The sequence below is a fragment of the Crocodylus siamensis genome, chromosome 13 (assembly GCF_052110815.1).
Source record: "Crocodylus siamensis isolate JL-2025a chromosome 13, ASM5211081v1, whole genome shotgun sequence".
In the NCBI taxonomy this organism is placed as follows: Eukaryota; Metazoa; Chordata; order Crocodylia; family Crocodylidae; genus Crocodylus; species Crocodylus siamensis.
In genome coordinates this window covers 36,919,831-36,937,237 of record NC_143407.1, presented here as the reverse complement: position 1 = coordinate 36,937,237, position 17,407 = coordinate 36,919,831, and the positions used below count along the sequence as shown (strand labels likewise).

Here is a 17,407-nt window from a genome sequence, read left to right as displayed (position 1 = left end):
AGATCTTGATTTCTGGCCCCAGGTTCTGTCTGCAGCCCCCTTCTGGGCCTTTGAGAAAGGAAAACTGAACTAAAAAAACCCACCTATTTGTAAAGCATCCGCTAATTATTTAACTCCCTGGGATGTTAAAAAGCTCCAGTAATTCATGCTTGTGGGGCACTTTGAAGAGGAAACTTGATTCCTAAATGCCAAGAATGATTATAAACCAACTTAAAAAAAAGCCATTTTACGTTACTCTTGGAAGTCCCTACAGAACAGCGATTTCCAGTATCAGAAGACAGGAATTAAGTGTTCTTGTTTGCAAAACTCCAGAATCTGTGCTTGGAATAACATACATTTAAAGTCTGTTGGGGCCTGCTAAGTCTCTCTCAGGGGGAGATACACAGCTTGGAAATACTTAATCTGAATTTCCAGCCTTCATACCTACTTTTAGGTAAAAGCAGGCAGCCTTAAAACTGCCAGAGGTCCATCAGCTGAGCAAGCCTTGTTTGGCAACAATCCAGCGCCACATCAAGTGGCAAACCTCAGAACGGTGCAACTTCTGGGCAGTTCCTGCCAGAGCACAGTTTCATCTGGAGCCCCCACCCCGAGAAAAGCAGCTGGCTCTGAAAGGTGCGCTCAGGAAACCCGCCTTCAGGCTTTGCGAGGCGCGCAGGGAGATCTGCGACATGGCCGCAGAAGCCCCGGGCACTTCTGCGAGCGGCACTTTCGTTTCGGGGGTGTTGGCTGTGGCCGTGCTGGTCTAAGGACAGCGGCAGACGAGGGTCTTTGGGCACCACCGTGACCCGAAGAACCTCGACCTGCATTTCAGCACACGGCACCCACCGCCAGCTCCAGATTAGCAGGCGGGTTCATCCTGCTGGTTACCAAAGGACTCGTCCACATCATGGACGGGGCGGCCACAGCTTGTCGAGCACCGCCCTTACCTGAGGTCTTCTGGTTGGTGACCGGCTTTCCCTCCACAGGCACGGAGTGCTGGAAGACGTGCAGCGTCTCCTGCACCACCTGGCGCTGCAGGCACACCTCCAGCGGGTCGTTCCAGGTCGTCACGTTTTGGGAAAGCACGTAGCGGGGCTGGGACTTCAGCCTGGAGGTGAACTCCGCAGCCCGGGACAAGCTCAACCCTGGTGGCAACAAGCATCGCGTGGGGAGTCAGAGCCTGGGGGGCGAGGGGCAGCAGCGCAGCGCTTTCCCGGCGTGGAAAGCCCCGTGGCCCCCCCGCCGGCCCTGGGTGCACAGCCCCGCTGCCCCTCCCCGCCGCGCTCACCTGGCGCGTCCATGGCGGCGGCAGGTCCTGGCAGGCTGGAGGACTGGCGCGCGGCGGGGACCCGCTTTATAGCCCCGGCACCGGAAGCAGGAAGCGGCGGCGGACGGTGCGTGCCGAGGGACAATCCCCTCCGCCCGCGCGGGCTCTAGGTGCCGCCCGCCCTGCCGCGGTGCGCGGAGCCGCCTCTGTCGAAAATGCATCAACGCACTTGAAAAGTGGCTGCTTGAATTTCAAGGCAGGGCAGCGGGGAGCTGGGGGGTTTGCACCCAGGCCGGCCAGGGTGGGGCGCGGGGCTTTTCTCTAGGCCCTTCCTTGGCCCTGCTCAGAGCCAGAAAAGCTTACTGCAACGGAGAATTCACTTTTAAGGTGTGTTGATCCATTCTCAGGGAGAAAACTGTGGGCAACCGTGGCTTTGCCCTTGCAGGTAGCAGTGCTCCGGCCTGCCTGGGGCCCCTAATGCCCCGCGCTGGGGCTGGCGCAGTGGGTCGAGAGGGGGCACTGGGGTGGGCCTGGCCATTGACGTTTATGGGTCCCAGTACAAAAGAGGGTGACAACCGCTGTTTTAAGGGGGTCGTGAACTGGTGCCGCTGGTCGTCAGCCCTTTGCACGGCGCGTCCCGCGCCAGCGAGGAGCTCTGGCTTGTTTTTTGGAGCATGCAGGGTGGCCGGCAGGACGGGCTCCAAAAGGAAACCTCCCGGCAGCTGCTGTTTGCAGGCAGGATAGCGCTAACGTTGCAGGGCACCCGGGTTGGGAACCACGGCTTGCGTCCCTGCAGAGCGAAGTGTGTGCGCAAGGGAAGGGCCAAGGGGAGGTGGCGTCAGCAGCAGGGCCCATCTGATAGACTTGGTGGGTGTCAATGCAGGCTCAGAAATAGTGATGCTCAACCTTCGCCGCGCACAGCCATTGCCCCCTCCCTGTGGGCTCAAAGTCCGGCCAGCCTGCGCTCTCCCCATGCTCAAAGGTTACTGTTTACACCTTTATGGGGCACCGTCGCTTAAAGAATTCCACTAATTGGGCACTTTGTCCTAACAGGGCACACGTGGCTGTTTGATGGAAGATTTTCCACTGCATCCCGTCACGGAGGTGCATGTAGGGCTAGAAGAGCTGCCCGACTTGGCCAGCAACGATGTGCTTCTCAGGCAGCTTTTGTTCCCAGCATTCGTCGCCAAAAGCTCCTTGTAATCGCCACCAGGACTTCAAGAGCAGGCTGTGCTCTTCCAGCCTCACCCCAAAACCCCTTTTGTGCAGCAGCGAAACCTCCTTATGTGGCTCCTGGATGCCAGGCTTTACCTCCCAGTTACTCTTGGGTAGAAAAAGCCTGTTTCACCTGTGCAGGTTCAGGGGTGCCTGGTTTTTATGTGGGTGTCAAGCCCTGGTCTTCTGGGTCCAGAAACAAGGCTCTGCACTGTTCCTAGCTCTGCTGGCCTGGGGACCCATTCACAGGAAAGACAATGTGTAAATCACAAAAATGATGATGTGATATAGCTGTAGACTCAAAGCGCCATCAGGATCATTGCATTTGAACTCCAGTGCCACAAGAAATCCATTTTTTTCTGCAAAGCATGATCAAAAGACATTTTTTTTTTTAGAAATTCTTGATCTCCTTCCCAAGCCCCACGCTGTTGGCACATCCCCCACTTTCCTTGGCCAGCTGAGCTCATCTAATTTTTAATAACCCTCACTGCTAGGAATTAGCCTCTCACCCCAGCTATTGGGTCTTGTTTTGCCCCATCAGCAAGGTTGAAAAGCTTCCTGTGATCACGTATCTTTTCCACGAGTAACTACGTAGTGCTCAAGTTGACCCAACAATCTCTTTTTGATCATTGGAATAGATTGAGCTCCTCAAACCTCACATCAGAAGGCTCATTTCCCTCTCCTTGGACCCTGTTTCTGGCCTACTTTTGAACTCTTTTCAGTATTTTGACCTCCTTCTTGAGGGCAGACAGCAACACTGGATGCAGCTTTCTTGTCTTACCAGTGCTAGATCATTTCCATGCTTCTACTTGATATTCTCCTTCCTTCCCATTCAAGGACTGCATCAGCCCTTCCAGCCACAGCCTGGCTGAGAGTTCATGTTGAGACATTTCTCTGAGTCACTGCTCTCCAACATGTATCTGTAGGCATGGCCAGCTTCCTGCATGCCCAGGGGCTTCCCCGTGTCCTGTCTCATTACTTTCCTGAGCTTTCCCGGAGGAAATTCTGCCTTTGCCTACATGGCCGTGCCTGTGGATGAAGCTTTCTGTTCACATGCAAAGTATCTCACTGTTGTGAAGTTTGGTGTTTGTGTGTCAGGAATTTGCTTGTGGTCAGTCTCCCTTTTAGATGCGGTAAGAGGCAAGCCCCAGCACCCAGTCCAGTAAACCCCGCCCAGCAGAGTGTAATGATGCCCAGCATAGACAGAAAGGAGAATATGAGAGCCAAATGCTTTGATGGTTGTGTGCTGGGAACTGCGCTGAGACCCATTAAACAACTGTTAATCACTGCGGGCCAGGGAAGGATTTCAAACCAGCACATCTGAGGGGTTACCTAACCCTGCACCAATCTAAGACCTTGTCTTCTGCTGGTATTTGTGTCTTGAACACCATGCGTTTCTGTTTGTGACTTCCTAGCCATTTCCATGGCAATCTTCACCAGGGACTAATCGATTCCTGATAGAAGATGATCCTGATGACATGCAAGCGCCGTCTAGGAATAAACATGGCAGGAGACCAAATGGAAGAAGCAGAGTTGTGTTTTTCCCTTTTGTTCACGTGTTCAGAGCCATAGGTTGTAATCAACGTACCCAACGAGCCATTTACATTGTAAGCATTGTTTTAAATAGCAATAAATATAGAAGGAGCTGCATAACTTGGAGCAGCCACGGCGGCGTGCAAGGGAGAGTCCCAGCTGTGAACACGAGGGTGCTAGAGAACGTCTTTCTTAGGCACGCGCAGTAAGCTCAGCACTTGTTCACCTGGGGTAAAATACAAAGGAAGGGTGGAAATGAGCCATGGGGCAGAGGGCTGAACCCACATGGCCTAGGCAAGACCGTTTTGTTCTCAGTACCCTCCCTTGTCCCGCTCCCTCTCTGCCCAACTTTACATCCTCTGCAGCAGGAGCCAGAGACTAGGTGCGGGGCATGCTGAGAAGCATTTGTCCTCCTCTGCTCACCAGGTGACTGATGTTTCGGGCGCAGGTGAACTACATGGGGATGGGGGGAGCTGCAGCGTTATTCTGCATCGTTGGACAGCAGAGGGGACTTGAACTTGACCTTTTCTTAACATTTGCTTGTCTCTTGTGAGTTAACAAGGCTTCCAGAGGGAAAGTAATGGGCTCTGGTACCTACTGCATCCTGCTTACGTTACAGAACAGCTCATCACCTTTTCTCTGCCTCTAGCTAATTAAGTCCCGTCCGTAGTGTTCTCTCCCCTTCACCATAGTAGCGATAATTACATTGGGTGTTGCTGTACTGCCTTTCATCCGAGGATCAAAGCGCTTTACAAACGAGAACCGAATAAGCCTGGCAATGCTTCTGTTCAGTCAGGAAGCAAGGATTTAATGGAGATGGAAACTGAAAAGGGAACAGCGGTGACTTTCTTGGGGTCACCAGGCAAGGTGGTGTCACAATCCTGCCTCTGGACTTGCCATGCACTGCTCTAGCTACTAGGTCATGCTGCTGCTGTTTTCAGGCATTGTGTTTTTAGACTGGCTATAAATAGGAGCGGGCTAGAAACTGCCTCTTAATCACCTGTTCATGTACAGCACAGACAACACAAAAAAAGGTTACAAGTGTCCTGCTCCATTCTTCCACATTGGCAGCGCTTCCTCCCTCCTATTCTAGTTAAGAGAATAAAACAGCTTGAGCTGGAACTGGGTTTTCATGATAAGGTCCATCCGTGTGACACTTTCTGAATAAAAATACCTGCCTTGAACCGGATAGTTACAGAGCTGTTCCGCTTGGTGTTTCGCTTTTCTTCATGAAGCACTGAAAGCAAACACAAGCAACACAATCTTATCACTTCTGAGTGAGAAGCATGACTAAGGGTCATTTTTATTACTCTCCTCTGTGAGTAACATCTTCCACCCGGGTGGCCCAGCACAGCACACCAGAATGGCTTCCCCCCTGCTGCTGTGTAGACGACATTGGGATACAATGCAGAGCACCATTATAAACCAGCACGGGGGAAAGCCGAGCACCACTACACACCAGCATGGGGGAATGCGGAGTCCAATTGCAAACCAGCATGGGGGGGAAAGCTGCAGGCAGTTGCAGCAGCAATGGCATGACACACTGTTCTTTCCAAGGTGCTACAGAGACATGAAGTGAGTCACTTTGGGAGGCACAGCACGGTTACCCAAACTGGAAGTCAGCCAGGGCAACACCTGTATGCTAGTGAAAACCGCCATGGGTGGAAAGGATTGCAACATGACGTGTTATCTAGAACACAGCTGCCTCTGTCACCCCACTGGGCTGGACGAGTTCAGCCCAGACATTGGGAGAAGAGGGCGGCACAACATCCAGAGCCTACTTCTTGGTCACCAGGGGATAGCTCAGAAGATGTGCTAACACACTGAGCACGACCTTGTTTCGGTCATTGGTCCTGCTAAATCTGCCGGGCTAGTCACAGTGAGTCTGGGTTCTTATTTATATGGGACACTTTCTCTGTGACCAGCTGGGCAGATCTAGCAGGACCGATGGCTGAAACAAGGCCATGTTCAGTGTGTTAGGACATATTCTGAGCCATCCCATGATGACCAAGAAGTAGGGTCGCGATTTAGAGGTTCTACCATTTCTGCATATGGCAAACTTCAGTATCTTCTCACACACGCACACACTCGCAAATACCTGCACTACAGAGACCTGTGTGCACGTGTCTACAGACACATCCCATGGGAACAGTGTGCGCCACCTTCTCTGACTCATGTCCAGGTTCAAGAAGCAACATGAGCTTTGTTTGACTCTCCCGTTGGCCCCCTACTCCTCCAAAATCAATGTAAGACGAAAGAAAGCTTTCTCTCAGCAGTGGCTACCCTCACACCATTGTGATTTTTTTTCTTATTAACCCTCATTGATGCTTTTGATACCTTCAGTATTTTTTCTCTTTGAGCCACAACTCCAAAAACAATAGTAAGTAAAACCACCACGGCTGCAGCAGCAATGGCTTCGACAGGAAAAACAGGTTTTTTATCTGTGGAAAGAAAGGAGAAAGCCCCTGAATATTCAAGAGGTTGGTGCAGTTGTGTCAAGTCAGCCATCACAGAGTTTTCTCCCTGTCCATGTTAAATGTGACTCGCGCTGCGCTACCAACAACTTGTCCCGTATCACAGGGTTTGGGCACTCGAGAAGAAAGAGCCCAACAGCAAACAGGAAGATGTTTTTACAGCACCAGCGAGACATTTGAACCAGTGGCCACTACAGGAGATTCCCAGGCTAGGCCATTAGGCTGTGGAAATCAAGCAGGGTGAGGCAACGGCATGACCTGTTAACGATGCTGCTGGCCGCTGGTTCTACACCTGCTCCAAAGACGTGAGAGGAAAGAAAACCCAGCAAGTTATAATATACCCTTTCTGCTCCAGCCCTGTCAGGGGGCCTCAGCCCTGATCAGAGTCTGACGATACTGGGCGCTGCTCAACCCTAAAACAGGAGCTCCCCTTCCCTGAAGTACTCAAGATATAAAGCCCTGATGCTGCAAATGGACCCACACAAATGGCCCCCAGGGACTTCAGGGAGATGCTGGGTTTCATAAAAAGTATAATACTTTGCCCAGGACAACTAATCATTACAGCGCTTCAACTCGGCGAGTGCGCGCAGACTGCAGACAAGCCCCGGAGTGCTTTTGGAGTATAGCTCACGCATCCGGGAGGAGACGCTGAGATGCAGCCACTTCTGATTACAGGAACAGGAAAGGCACTTGCTCTGGGAGCCCTCGATCGTCACCCAGCGCCAGGAACATAAGGCTGACCCTTGTTATGGCTGTGCCGTCAGGGGGTTAGCACAGGGAACTGCACAGACGCAAGTTTTCCACTTGCAGTCATTGAAATGACAACGTGGCCCCGACTCATTCTAAGATCATTGCTTTTAAAAAGGACAAGAGGACTCTTATACAGGATGCTCGGTCGTTACCTTCAATCACCAAACGGAAGTCCTTTCTCTCCTCTCCAAGTGAAGAATTTGCCACACAGGTATACAGCCCCATATCGGACTTCTGTGCTTTCGTGATCGAGAGCTTGGAAACTTCACTGGTCTGGTGGATCTGGTGGCGCTTTGCCTCGAGGGTCAGGACGGCATTATCTTTACGCCAAGCCACTTGAGCTTGAGGGTTGGACTTCACATTGCAGATCAACGTCACGTCGCTCTCTTCTTCTGCTTGGAGCGAGTCTTTCCCACTTAGGATGGGGCGAACTGTTTGCAACAAGTATTTGACTGAAATGGTTAGGAGGATCCCAAACATCATCTTCCCGTATCAAAGAAAAAGGATGTCCTTGTATCCATGTACTGCACACCCTCTTCCCATCATAAGGAAACAGAGAAACAGTTCTGCCACCCCCTTCACTATAGTGCCAGAACCGGCCGGGCCACCGCCATTAGAAACAGACACGCCAGGGCAATTCTTCTGCCCCATGTTTCATCTCAAGAAGGAAGCTAGGCTGGGGGGGGCGGGGGGGGCATCTCGTTATCAAGAGCCGGACCCAGCTCCAGTTAGAGAAAATGCAAGGGGTACCACTGATTTCAGTGCGATTTGCATTCACCCTCAAGGTCCTGTCTACACTGGGAAAAAGATGTGTTTTAATTGCCACCTGCTAACTACATCTTCTCCCCAAGGCATGAAATGTGGGCTCCTGAAACCACTGGTTCTTCACTGCCATGGCTCTCTGTAGGTACCCATCTGATCAACTCACACTGGACATCCAGAAGCACAGAGACCTGGATGGACTGATCCCGCTTCAGCTTGCAGGTGAAGGCAACGCCATTGTCGGTCTCGGTGACAGGAGATAAGCAGAGGTGACTGGCATTCATTTGATTTCCATCTTTCAGGTCCACAGCCCCGTCCCCTCGGTACCAGATCAGCTGTTCCTCCTGGCTGTTGTTCTGTATCGCACACGACAGGGACAGCGCTGGGCCAAGTGTCGTGGTCAGCGTGAAGTCAGATGTTTTATTATTTATAGCCAGCTCCACACCTGAGAAGGAGGAAGGGAAGGACGCTTTTAGTTCCTGGATTGGTAGCTTGCCCACAGGTTAGGACTATATTAATAATCATCCTCCTGCTCAGAGCGGGTTCACAACAGAGTTGTCAGGCTTAAATCTAACAGCTCCATTTTCAAAAGCAGCTTGGGAAGCTAACTTTTTTCATGCACATGTATTATTGATTAAGATTCATAAAAACAGACTAAAATGCAGGTATCCTGAGCTCTAGGTTTGTGTCTATTATTTAAAAGCACTAGCAAACGTAGGCCCCTCTATCTGCATGCTCCCAGGGTTTGAGCTACAAAGACAAACTCAGCAATAGCCACCACATAGTACAGCAGTGCATTAACCCTTACACCAAAAGGACACAAGAAAGCAAAATACTCGACTCCCCAGAATATTGCTTGGATTTAGTTTTCACAGCTACACATTTGTGTATCTGACTTTCCATGCTCAGTTTTCCGGACAAAACTGACTTGAATTGCATTTGGGAGGATAAACTGGGTAGTTAAATCCTCACTGCACAGGGGTGGCCTTCATTCAAGTTTTGCATGTCAAAGGACTCTAAAGTCAGATTCAAACCTAGGAACTTCAGGCCACGTTAAGCAAGACACATTTTAGAGGAAATAATTTGCCACTTATCTTCAGCCCCTAAGACACCCAGGTCATGGACAAATGTGCTGGGGGAAAAACGTTTAAGACACAGCGGCACTGGAGCTCACACAAACAGTAGCCGGATCCATGATTTTATGCCTTTGTCCTCTGAGGCCGCTAAACTTTCAGGCTTCCACTTTTTCATGGTTTGGAAAAAGCAGCCCTCCCAGCTTTGTAACTGCAGGAGCCTCTTAGTTCTCCCCAAATGGACCAGACAGGTCTTTACCCGTCGCATTTTTTAGGAACGGCAATGTGTGACGAGAAAGGATCCAGCTCCGAGCACTGTCCAGCGACCGGTGCTGAGGAGAAGGCAGCGTGTCCAGACGACGAATGTTGTGTCTTGCCCGGAGACCCCACAGCTTTTCTCCATTGCTTACCTGTGACGATGCAGGGCAAAAGCAGCATCGCCAGGACAGGCACTCCATCCGGGACAGGTAGGCAGCTGTGCTGGGCCATCCCTGGTGTGCTCCGGTGGGACCTGGCAGGCAGAGGCACTGCTTCTATTACCACTGCTAATATGGAGCAGGTGTTATTGGTGTCACAGCCTGGAGCTCAGGACAAGCCCCGTGGCTTCTTAACCTGGCAGGGGAGATACCACATATCTGTGTCCAAGAAGGCAGTTTTCCTGAACGGCCTCGCAGGAGAACTGCATGCTTCAGCACCCGCCAAGGTGCAGCGGTTTTAAACCCAGTTTATGGAAATGGGAGTCTCCTCCCTTGCTTGCTCCGAGGGCCGTGGGGCTGAGGGCGAGCAAAACTCGGGGACATCCGAACCCCGAGTCTCCGGGCTTGGGCCTGCCAGTAGGAGGCCCGCCCAAGGTTTTGGAAAAATCTGGAGCCCCAGGTGTGGGAGGAGGATGTTTCCTGGTAGTAAGGCCACTTATGGTTCGGGACACTTGGATTTGGCTAATTTGGCCATGGATAAAAATGAAATGAAAAAAAAAATCACTATCACAGCCTGGGTAAGGTCCTTCAAAAAGGCCATCCACAGCGGATGGGCTTGGGCCTTAGTGGGGAAGCCAAGTCTTTTTCTGCTTTAAAAAAGAAACGACTGGCCGTTTACATCTCTAACTGCCCAGAAACAATTCCCACTTCTTCATTGCGCTTCCCGTCTCCCTGAGAGCCCTCACCAGGCTGCTTACCTTGGGAAGAGTCTGCTTACCTTGGGCTGTCAAGAAGCGTGTAGCGCTTTCCCCTCCTCTTTTATAAGGTCTGAATTTTAATATTTTTATTGCCATTGCCTGTCAAGTGACTCACATAAACCAGGTTCAAGGCCTCGTTCCTTTGCTGAATTTCTGAGTGTTTGCAACACCCCCAGGAAGAAAGGGATTCTTTGTGTGTTGCTGGCTGTTTTATGGGACTGGCTGGGGCAATGAGTAACCAGCCAGAAAGTCTCTGTACCAGGCACTGCTGATTTAAGCAAAAAAAAAACTTCTCAGGTTCCTTCATGTTATTGGCCCTGATCCCACTAAGGCACTCCAGTCAACAGAAGTTTGTCCTGGATCTCCAAAGGAGCAGTTCCTGGGACGGACACTGCTGGGGGGGACCTGGCCCCAGGTCTGCAATGTGGGTTGGAGATAAGATGGCAGAGTCGCCGTGCTGGTGCTGGCAAACGAGGTATGGGTTGGTCCTCTCTCCCCGCTCGAGGCCGGCCAGAGCATCTTAGTTCGGGAGGCTCCCTGGACTGCTCCGCTCTGCTGGGGCACGTCACCACCCTCCCTTACGTCTGCTAATGCAGCCAGAGTGCATTTCCCCAGCTCCCTCACTTGCAGTGCTCGATTCTGGAAACACTCATTTTTACAGCAAGCTCAACCCTTGGGCCGGCCCTGGCAGAAAGGTGCAGCGGCTCCCTGGGGGGGGATCAACTTCCAAAGGTCGGATCGGTCTCCCTGCGTGCAGGGGCAGCCCCACGACCGCAGCACCCAGGAAGCCAGTCTCATTACACTTTAACCGAACGGAGGCGACAGTCATAATCTGCAAGGTCCTTGCAGATCCTCACCTCCAAGGGTGCGTCCTGCTGACGTCAGGGGACCCACAGGCGCTCGGCTCCTCTTGGGCTGGGCTGCTCGTGGTCCTGCGAGCAGAAGTGGATGAAAGTGTGCCATTAAGAGCACTTCGTAGGGAGGGGAAGGCCCCGTAGAGCGTGCGGCCCATCTGCCAGCGTGCGTGTGCAAGCTCAGCGCAGCAGACAGCACCGGGAAAGGGAGAGCCATGGTGTGTGTCCTGTGGCTCGTTGCACACCAGAGGGTGCCAGAGCCCGCCGCACGTTTTGCTGGCGGGTCCCTGTCCAAGTGGTGTCTTGGTATAATTCTCATAAAAACAAATGAGGAAGCCATTTCTGTTTGACACCTACATCACATGCCTTGGAGGGCTATTTGCTGCTGCTTTCCCTGGGAAGTGCTGTTTTGGGAGAGGCCAGGCCGTTGTCAGCGCTGGTCTCCAGCCCTCAGTGGACTCCCTAGGCTTCAAACTGAACTCAGAACAGAACTGGAATCAGGTGTGGCACTTCTGTATAGACAATAGCATCCTGTCTTCTTAGGATGGTTGGGGTAAGTGTGTACAGACAGGCTTTTAATCAGGATGCTATTACTACCGCTAAAAATAATCAGGGAGCCCCTAAGCTTTGTGGTTTGGTGTTGCATAAAAATCACATCCAGGTGCAGCAGGGTACAGAAAGACTGGGATGGGGAATTATGCTGATGGGGTCCTCCTGCCACATTAGGAGCACTGGGTATATGCTCACTTGGAGGGCATTAATACTCTCAGTACCTTAAACCTACCCAAAGGGTATAGCAGAAAGAGAAGCCATGGAGAAGTTTTCCTGTGAAGCAAGACTGGAACTAAAGGGGCTTCTTCATTTCCTGAGGGGATAATAAATGGAGACAAAAGGCGCGGGTGCCGAATAACGAATGCTCTGGAGAGAAGGTCAAGCATGTAGCAAGGCTGAGGGCATAGAGCACAAGCCTGCAACGCCGGAGACTGCTTCTGTTCCTGCCTGTGCTACTGGGCTCCTGGGTGAACCCAGCGAGTCACCGCTTGCCTGCTCCTCGGTTTCCCCATTGGTACAACGTAGGTAACCACTGACTGTGAGAGCTGCCCGGCAGAAGTATTATAGGAAAGCTCAGCCCTCATGTCACTGAGAGCCAGGCAGTTGAAAACAGGCAACAGGCAATACTTTATAGGTGGCACAATTAGCTGATGACACTTATTGCCACAGGGTATGGTCAAGGCCTCAGCTTAGTACTATTTGAAGAAGAATTCGACAAATACGGGTGACATCCTCCACCACGACATTACACGGCTTTGTGGGGGGCATCCTCCTTCCCACTTCAGGGCATCAATCAGCCCACAACGAGGCCAGGCCTGGAAGGAACTTCTTCTCCGGGAAGGTTCCCTGACACCCCACTTTTTTGTTTCCCTTTGGGACAGGATCCCAGGGCAGAGGGACTATTGGCCTGATCCCGTCTGGCTGTTCCTGTGCCCCCCTCTGCCTGCAGCGGTTTCTGTGCTGAGGACCCAGCATGGCTCTCACTGACAAGTGGTGGCCGGGGGAAAGCAAAACAATATGCAAGCTGAGATCTTTGTTAAATGTGACTCTGAACACACCCGGGGTGAATAAATTAATCATTGCCAGTCAATTCCCCAGTGTAATCCAAGCCTGGGAAACCTGATAAGAGCAGATTTAGAACACGATAAGGATGAAGCTTATTTTCCGCTTGATGTTGTCGATTCTGACTCCATTCCCTGCCCCCGTGTGAGCTGGATCCGACCGCTCAGAACAGCGGTCACGGAACAGCCGGTACTTCGTGGCCCTCCGGACACCGATAGACAAAAAGGACCCTACCCTGGGTGAGAAATGTCGCTGAGCAACGAGAGCTGCCTGTGGAAGTAGGTGTGTAATGAGACGTGCACCGGCATGCACACGGGCCAAGGCTCATACACACTGGTTCACTTGTCGTGTACAGAAGGAGCTGCTCAGAGCCGTAATCCCCTTCTCAGGGAAACGTTCCCACAACAGAACCTGAAGGTCACCCCAGCCAACTCTGGGTCCCCGATTGCAATCCCGTTTTAATTCACGGTAAAACAGACTTTGCAACACTTAGACGTCGGCTTTGAGAAGCATGACGGCAGCTAAAGCTGTCCTCTCCATTTGTCACAGCCAGGGCTGGAAGCAAAGCCCCTGATCAACACCACTTCCACGGACTTAGCACTGCATCACCCTCCCACAAAAATGTATTCTAGTTGTGTCCTGTGTGCGAGACTAATGAAGTGTCATCCTTCCCCGGGGAAACTGTGAGCTCCAGCAGCATCTGCTTCCCACTGCGGGCTGTCCAGGTGTCAAATCTGCCTTAAATATATTCGCTGAGCTGGAAAGCAAACTCTCTGTGCTTGCCACACCTCAGGCGATGAGGCACAGTGTCTGAGCGAGGTCAAGACAGTGGTGCAGGACCCCAGGAATAGGAAGCAAGATTTTAAACAAAGTTGTGTTACTCATTCAGGCGAGAGCCCCTCACCAGTAGGGATGCAGGTGGGACGTTCTTCCTGTCTGGCTAGAGGGACTCTTGCAGGATTGCCAGTTGACAGCCCCACGTCGTTCTCCATTGCAGCACAGCCACCGAGTCGGTTGTGCTTCAGGGACCAGGGCAGGAATTGCAAATAGGAGTTAGGAGTGTGCACTAGGTGGATGCAAACTTCCTGATACCTCAAAACACCCAAACCGTGAGCTTCTGCCCCAGCAGGGAACACAACATTTGATACATTTCTCTGTACGGGGGCAATTTGTTTAATGCAGTGTAATCATGTCTAACATGCCAACAAAAGGAAGTTGCTGGGTTTTTGGTTGTACCCGTGTTGGTCTAAGGACACAGGCAGGCCAGGTTCTTTGGGGAGATGTGATAGTTTTTATTAGACCCTTAAAAGGAAGTGAAATGATTAGACTTAATCAAAGAATAATACACGCGATGCCCTTTACATGTACACGAAGGAGGCTGCTTTCCTTTTTAAATATCTGTTTTCTCTTGAAGATGTATGAGTTTTATAGCACAAAAGAGAATAAGAAAGATGCAAGTCACAAGCATCTTATCAGTATGTAACCGTGAGATACTAACAGAAATTGCTGAAAAGCCCGTGCGCGCGCCAAAAATTAATAGGAGGGATTAGTAGAAAAATACAATCCCTTAAATTAATAGAACATAAGAGAGACCTCCAAAAAGAAAATGATGAAAGAAATTTGTTAGACATGGATGCCATCTACTGGATACTGGCCAAAGCAGCAGAGACACCGAGAGGACGGAAACGAGAGCCTTGCTGCCGAGTGTCCCGTAGGAAGCAAGATGGCACGCGTCCCACCGAGCCCTGGGAGATGGGCAAGCAAACTTTAAGTCAGTGCGATGGAGCCGACCAGATCTGCAGAATCCAGAGTACCTGACTCCGCGCCCAAGGGTTCCCCGGGCTGAGAAAAAAGGGGCGAGACTTCATTTGTGAGCTTCCATTTCTCTTTGTGCTTTTTATTCTACATCCCGCTAACTTGCCTTGTTAAGCCTGGTGAAACCTCAAGCAGCCACGTTCTGGATTGTCAGTGATGCTCCATGCACGTTCCTCCTTTGCGATCTCAATTGAGAACCTCTAACAATAACTTTAAGCAACTGCTACAAGAAATAGTCTTTTACACCACGCACCAGGAATGGACCCATGGTCCCACGGCTGCCTCAAGACCAGCGCATGTTCGCTCCTTGTGAGAGCTGCTTGATGCGTGACAGATATACCGGAGTATTGTAGGAATGATAACTGAGAATAGTAAATGGAGGGGAAAAAAGAAGCCATAGTGATCAGTGTGGTTTCACGCTGCTGCTGCTAATTGATGTGAATCACTCACGGGTTTTGTGTCAAGTCTGTGCCTAGACCGGTATGGACACCTAAGTGAGCTAGAAAACGAACAACTATATATCTGTGCCCTGATCTGAGACATACAGTCCAAGGGAAAAGTTCATCTGAAAAGAACCGGGAGTTAAAATGGGTAAGGTTACACTCTGAAGAAAGCAGGGTTATCTTTGTTAAACTCCATTCACGCGTGGCCTGGAGTTGGTGGGGAGTCTCCTGGGTTAGATTTCAGCTTCCGAATCAAACGGGCATCCTGGCAGGTTCATGGTACCGACCCCATCCACACTCAAGCCATCTGCTAGGGGAACTGGGCGGTGTTCCACCTTATTAAACCAAGTTACAAGGTGGCGACTTGCCAGGGTCGCGGAGTAAGACTGCTGCTTAACTTGGACCAAATGCATTTCCTCCAGGGCCTTCACCTCAGATGGACTGGGCTCACCCTCAAGTTGTTTCCGCTTTGTGCCGGCTTCTGAGATTAGGGCAATCCCGCCCCGTCCTAACAGAGCAGGCAGAATCCTATCCATCATTTTATCTTTTTACTCTGACGGGCCAGAGGAAGATCCCAAGGTCGTTTCCCAACTCGCGTCTTCTGGAAAACCAGAGGAATTGTTTGACCTTGTGAAAAACTGCTTCAGTATCATTAAACGTCTTAACTCTGCCACCTTTCAGTTGCCCTCAGTTCCCCGTTGTGAAGAAGCTGCAGAAGATGAAAGAAAGGCTTCATCTCTCTGGTCAATGGGAGACTCTCCTCTATCAATCCCAACCCAGAAATTAATTTGCACCTTTCCTCTGTGGCTGGCACCACAGTAGATGGTGCGGTGAAGCTGGAGCCAAAGTCCTTCACTGCTCAGCATCCTTGTGTGCACAACCTTGCAGCTGCTTTGCAAGCAGGAGCCAAGGCAGGGCTGGGGGAGGAAGGAGGAGAGGCTGCAGGTTCTGCGAGCCCTGCAGGTCGTACCGGAAACCGGCGCTCTGACTCACACGGGTGTCACCGAGCCGGAGCTGCAAGGGTTAGGTCAGAACAAACACGGTTGCATTTGCTGCAGGATATTGAAAACAACCAGCATTTCCCTTCTAAAATCGGTCTGAAGAAGCTACAGAAAAGGTTCATCACCTGAAGAGGGAGGGAGGCCTGGTTTGGATGCCAGTTGCTCTGGTATCCATTTAAAGGTGGGATTTGCACCTTCTATAGCTGACATGCTATGCTGGACTGTTGAGTCTTCGCCTTTCCTTCCCACTTGCATGTGAGAAGCACTCAGATGACCACTTTTTTCCAGCCTCTCCCCCCAGTCATATCTGGGGGGTCAATCCTGTTCTCCGCTGCGGGCATCTCTCCTGACAGCTGCACCATGCAGATGAGCCCCAAGAACAAAAAAAACCGGACGTGCTGTGCGTGTCCCCCGTGGCCTCTTAATCGATATTATTAAATCGCAGCTGGCCTTTGCACCGCATGACCCGCAACGCGAAACAAGCTTCGTCCGCAGTGAGGTTAAAGCTTCATTCTGTCCACAGCCGGCTGGCAAGTTATGCTTCTGTATGTGCTAAACCCCGGGCTCACGTCTGCAGCTGGAAACGCCAGGGTTGGGAAACAGAGGAGGATGTTAGAAACGTCCAGGCTGCTAAACAGGAACTGGCAAGGGCGCTGTCCTTTCCAAATACTTACCGACCGGGACTCTTGCGAGACAGAAGAACGTCATTGCCATACCGCTTCACCTGCGGGAACAAACCCGGCTTTGCTTTCATGCCGGATCAAACATTTGCTGAGTGTCCGCCTGCAAGTACCCGCGTGTCGCAGGGGCCGGCCCGCGGTAACAACGCCTCCAGCAATGCTCCCGGCTCACCCGAGGCCAGGTGACGAGCCCTGGGAGGCGACGCCGGGAGCCAGCACCCCCGGGAGCCGGGGGCTCCTCTTGCGCGCCTCCGTTCAGCTCCGTCTGTGGTCAGGCTCCCGCGCGTCAGGTTGTGACACCCTGCGGGTGCTACCAAGAGCATCGCTGACTCTCCCTGGCCGCCTCTGCCCTTGGGGGCTTTCAGGCTGCATGAAGGGAAGCTCGAGTTGCAGCAACACAAGTCGCAGCTAGGTAGTAGGGGCAGCTCTCTCACTCCCAACAGCAACAGGCGACCCAGAGATTGCGGCCTCCCCCCCCGGGAGGCTTTGAAGACCTGGCTAGACGCGGCCCTGGCTGGGATGATGTAGCTGGGGCCGGTCCTGCTTGGAGCAGGGGGTGGGCTGGATGCGACCGCCTGAGCTGCACGGAGCTGATGTGACCTCCTCAGCTACAGTGGTCCTTCAACCCTCCTTGTCGACGGCGGTGCACAGCACCGTGCACACGCCGCGTGCAACAAGCGTGGGTAGCTGGGGCCGGCCCTGCTTGGAGCAGAGAACTCGGGCTAGCTGTGACCTCCTGAGCCCGCTTCTCACTGCCGTTGTCCGTGCCGGTG

The 17,407-nt window shown here is 51.9% G+C and overlaps 2 protein-coding genes and 1 long non-coding RNA gene across 6 annotated transcripts in view; 1 reads left to right on the top strand and 2 right to left on the bottom strand.

Annotated features, from left to right (window-relative positions):
- BLMH (bleomycin hydrolase) overlaps window positions 1-1,386 on the bottom strand; it is a 32,172-nt gene extending 30,786 nt beyond the window's left edge. Inside the window, exons 1-2 of the mRNA XM_090025465.1 lie at window positions 1,268-1,386; window positions 927-1,124 (exon numbers count right to left, since the gene is read on the bottom strand). Of these exons, the coding sequence (XP_089881591.1) occupies window positions 927-1,124; window positions 1,268-1,280 (211 nt within the window). The 5' untranslated portion in view covers window positions 1,281-1,386. The remainder of the gene's footprint in view (window positions 1-926; window positions 1,125-1,267) is intronic.
- On the top strand, window positions 1,387-3,991 carry LOC149854319 (uncharacterized). The gene is made up of 2 exons (XR_016438872.1): window positions 1,387-1,633; window positions 2,300-3,991. It is a non-coding gene; the product is annotated as an uncharacterized LOC149854319 (long non-coding RNA).
- Window positions 3,992-4,060: 69 nt separating this feature from the next.
- TMIGD1 (transmembrane and immunoglobulin domain containing 1) lies at window positions 4,061-10,478 on the bottom strand. 4 transcript variants are annotated; one of them, XM_090025467.1, is made up of 7 exons: window positions 10,248-10,477; window positions 9,464-9,665; window positions 8,147-8,425; window positions 7,371-7,649; window positions 6,332-6,435; window positions 5,173-5,231; window positions 4,061-4,220 (listed from the first exon to the last, which is right to left on the bottom strand). In XM_090025467.1, exons 2-6 carry the CDS (start codon window positions 9,540-9,542, stop codon window positions 5,187-5,189), a joined length of 786 nt encoding a protein of 261 aa, XP_089881593.1. In that variant the 5' UTR covers window positions 9,543-9,665; window positions 10,248-10,477; the 3' UTR covers window positions 4,061-4,220; window positions 5,173-5,186. The 4 variants fall into 4 exon arrangements, with proteins under 4 accessions (XP_089881593.1, XP_089881595.1, XP_089881594.1 ...); XM_090025469.1 differs by lacking the exon at window positions 4,061-4,220 and having other exon boundaries at window positions 4,772-5,231; window positions 9,464-9,564; window positions 10,228-10,478; XM_090025468.1 differs by lacking the exon at window positions 4,061-4,220 and having other exon boundaries at window positions 4,772-5,231; window positions 9,464-9,564; window positions 10,248-10,476.
- Between the last annotated feature and the right edge of the window lie 6,929 nt (window positions 10,479-17,407).